The sequence below is a fragment of the Myotis brandtii genome, unplaced genomic scaffold, assembly GCF_000412655.1.
Source record: "Myotis brandtii unplaced genomic scaffold, ASM41265v1 C42449060, whole genome shotgun sequence".
Taxonomy (NCBI): domain Eukaryota; kingdom Metazoa; phylum Chordata; class Mammalia; order Chiroptera; family Vespertilionidae; genus Myotis; species Myotis brandtii.
This window is the reverse complement of record NW_005324208.1, coordinates 1-1,488: the sequence shown is the minus strand read 5'-3', so window position 1 is coordinate 1,488 and position 1,488 is coordinate 1. Positions and strand designations below refer to the sequence as shown.

Here is a 1,488-nt window from a genome sequence, read left to right as displayed (position 1 = left end):
CCCTATGGAATTAAAGACCTTCTTTTTAGACAGATTGGACCATCTCAAGTCATATGTCTACTTCTGGACCAATAACAATTGCCAGAGGAATACAATGTACTGATTGGCTTAACTCTGTGTTTCTGAACCAATCACAAACCAGAGGGGTGGGGTTATGATAGGTAAATCAGAACCCATCCTTGGACCTGGGGCTGGAAACAGCTCCCTCTGAGTCACATGGGCTGCTTTGGGAAAGAGTAGACTGAACAAAATCAGGGTCTATTAGGAAGGTCTGGTTGCTGTTAGGCAACCAACAATAGCTTGTCCATAGAAACAGGAGGACGTAGACCACAGAGCACTGGTGTCTGACCTCAAGCACTGCACTCACTCCAAGTATGATAGGGCTCATTATGTGTTTCATTTTCCTTCAGCTTTGTACTGAATTTCAAATAAAGAGCAAAACACACTTTTTTTATTAAAAGTTTTTAATGTTGACATGATTGCAGACTTTCCCCTGGTGAAGAATATGAATCCAACAGAGGCTCAAAGAGGCGAGGTACCACCAGTGTGTCTTAAAAGTTATTTATTTGAACTCCTCTTTCTTATAGAAAAGGGAACTGAGGCCCTAAAGGTGAAGTGACTTGGTCAGGGTCACCCTGTGAGTGGCAGAGTGAGTGGCAGAGTTCAAAACCACAGCTGTCTCACACCTCAGTGTGACATTTCCTACCCCATACTGTCCTAAATTAATCTTCAAGTAATATATCTCAAATGCAACTTCTTTGGAATAACTAGGAAATTTTAATATACTACATGCTTAAAGATAATACAATACATGCATATATTTGTGGACCGTAATATTTTCCTCAATTGTAAAATACGTATATAGACATGATATTTAACATCCCAGCTTCCCTAATAGGTAGGCGGAGGTGTGGGCTATTTGCATGTTGTAGCAGAATGGAACAGGCTGTTCAACTCCTAGTACATTTTTCTTTCTTGTTCCTGTTTAATATTTCCTTGCATCAACATTGGTGCAATGGATACTCCTCTCAGTAGCCGAGGAATTTCCTAGCCACACACTGCGGGCCTGGGGATGGGCAGATGGGAAGGCTGTCTGAAAATCTTCTTTTCCATCTGTTCCCAGAACTGGAATGAAATGACAGAGCTGGTCTCCTCCAACGGCAATTACTGCAATTACCGCAAGGCCTTTGCCGACTGTGAGGGCTTCAAAATCCCCATCCTTGGCGTGCACTTGAAAGACTTGATAGCAGTCCATGTCATTTTCCCAGACTGGACGGAGGAGAACAAAGTGAACATTGTGAAAATGCACCAGCTCTCCGTCACCCTGAGTGAACTGGTCTCCCTGCAGAATGCCTCCCACCACTTAGAGCCCAACATGGATTTGATCAACCTGCTCACGGTGAGTCCAAGGGACTGGGGTGTGTGATAATCACTCTTCCGCCCATTGCATCCCAGGGAAAGCGGAAAGATCTGTGCCTGCAGTTCACT

At 43.9% G+C, this 1,488-nt stretch overlaps 1 protein-coding gene across 1 annotated transcript; it reads left to right on the top strand.

Annotated features, from left to right (window-relative positions):
• Window positions 1-455: 455 nt before the first annotated feature.
• Window positions 456-1,399, top strand: LOC106728332 (ras guanyl-releasing protein 3-like; the record flags this gene model as incomplete). The annotated part of the gene is made up of 2 exons (XM_014550308.1): window positions 456-535; window positions 1,124-1,399. Coding segments are annotated over exons 1-2 (336 nt in total), but the record flags the coding sequence as incomplete, so codon positions are not given.
• Between the last annotated feature and the right edge of the window lie 89 nt (window positions 1,400-1,488).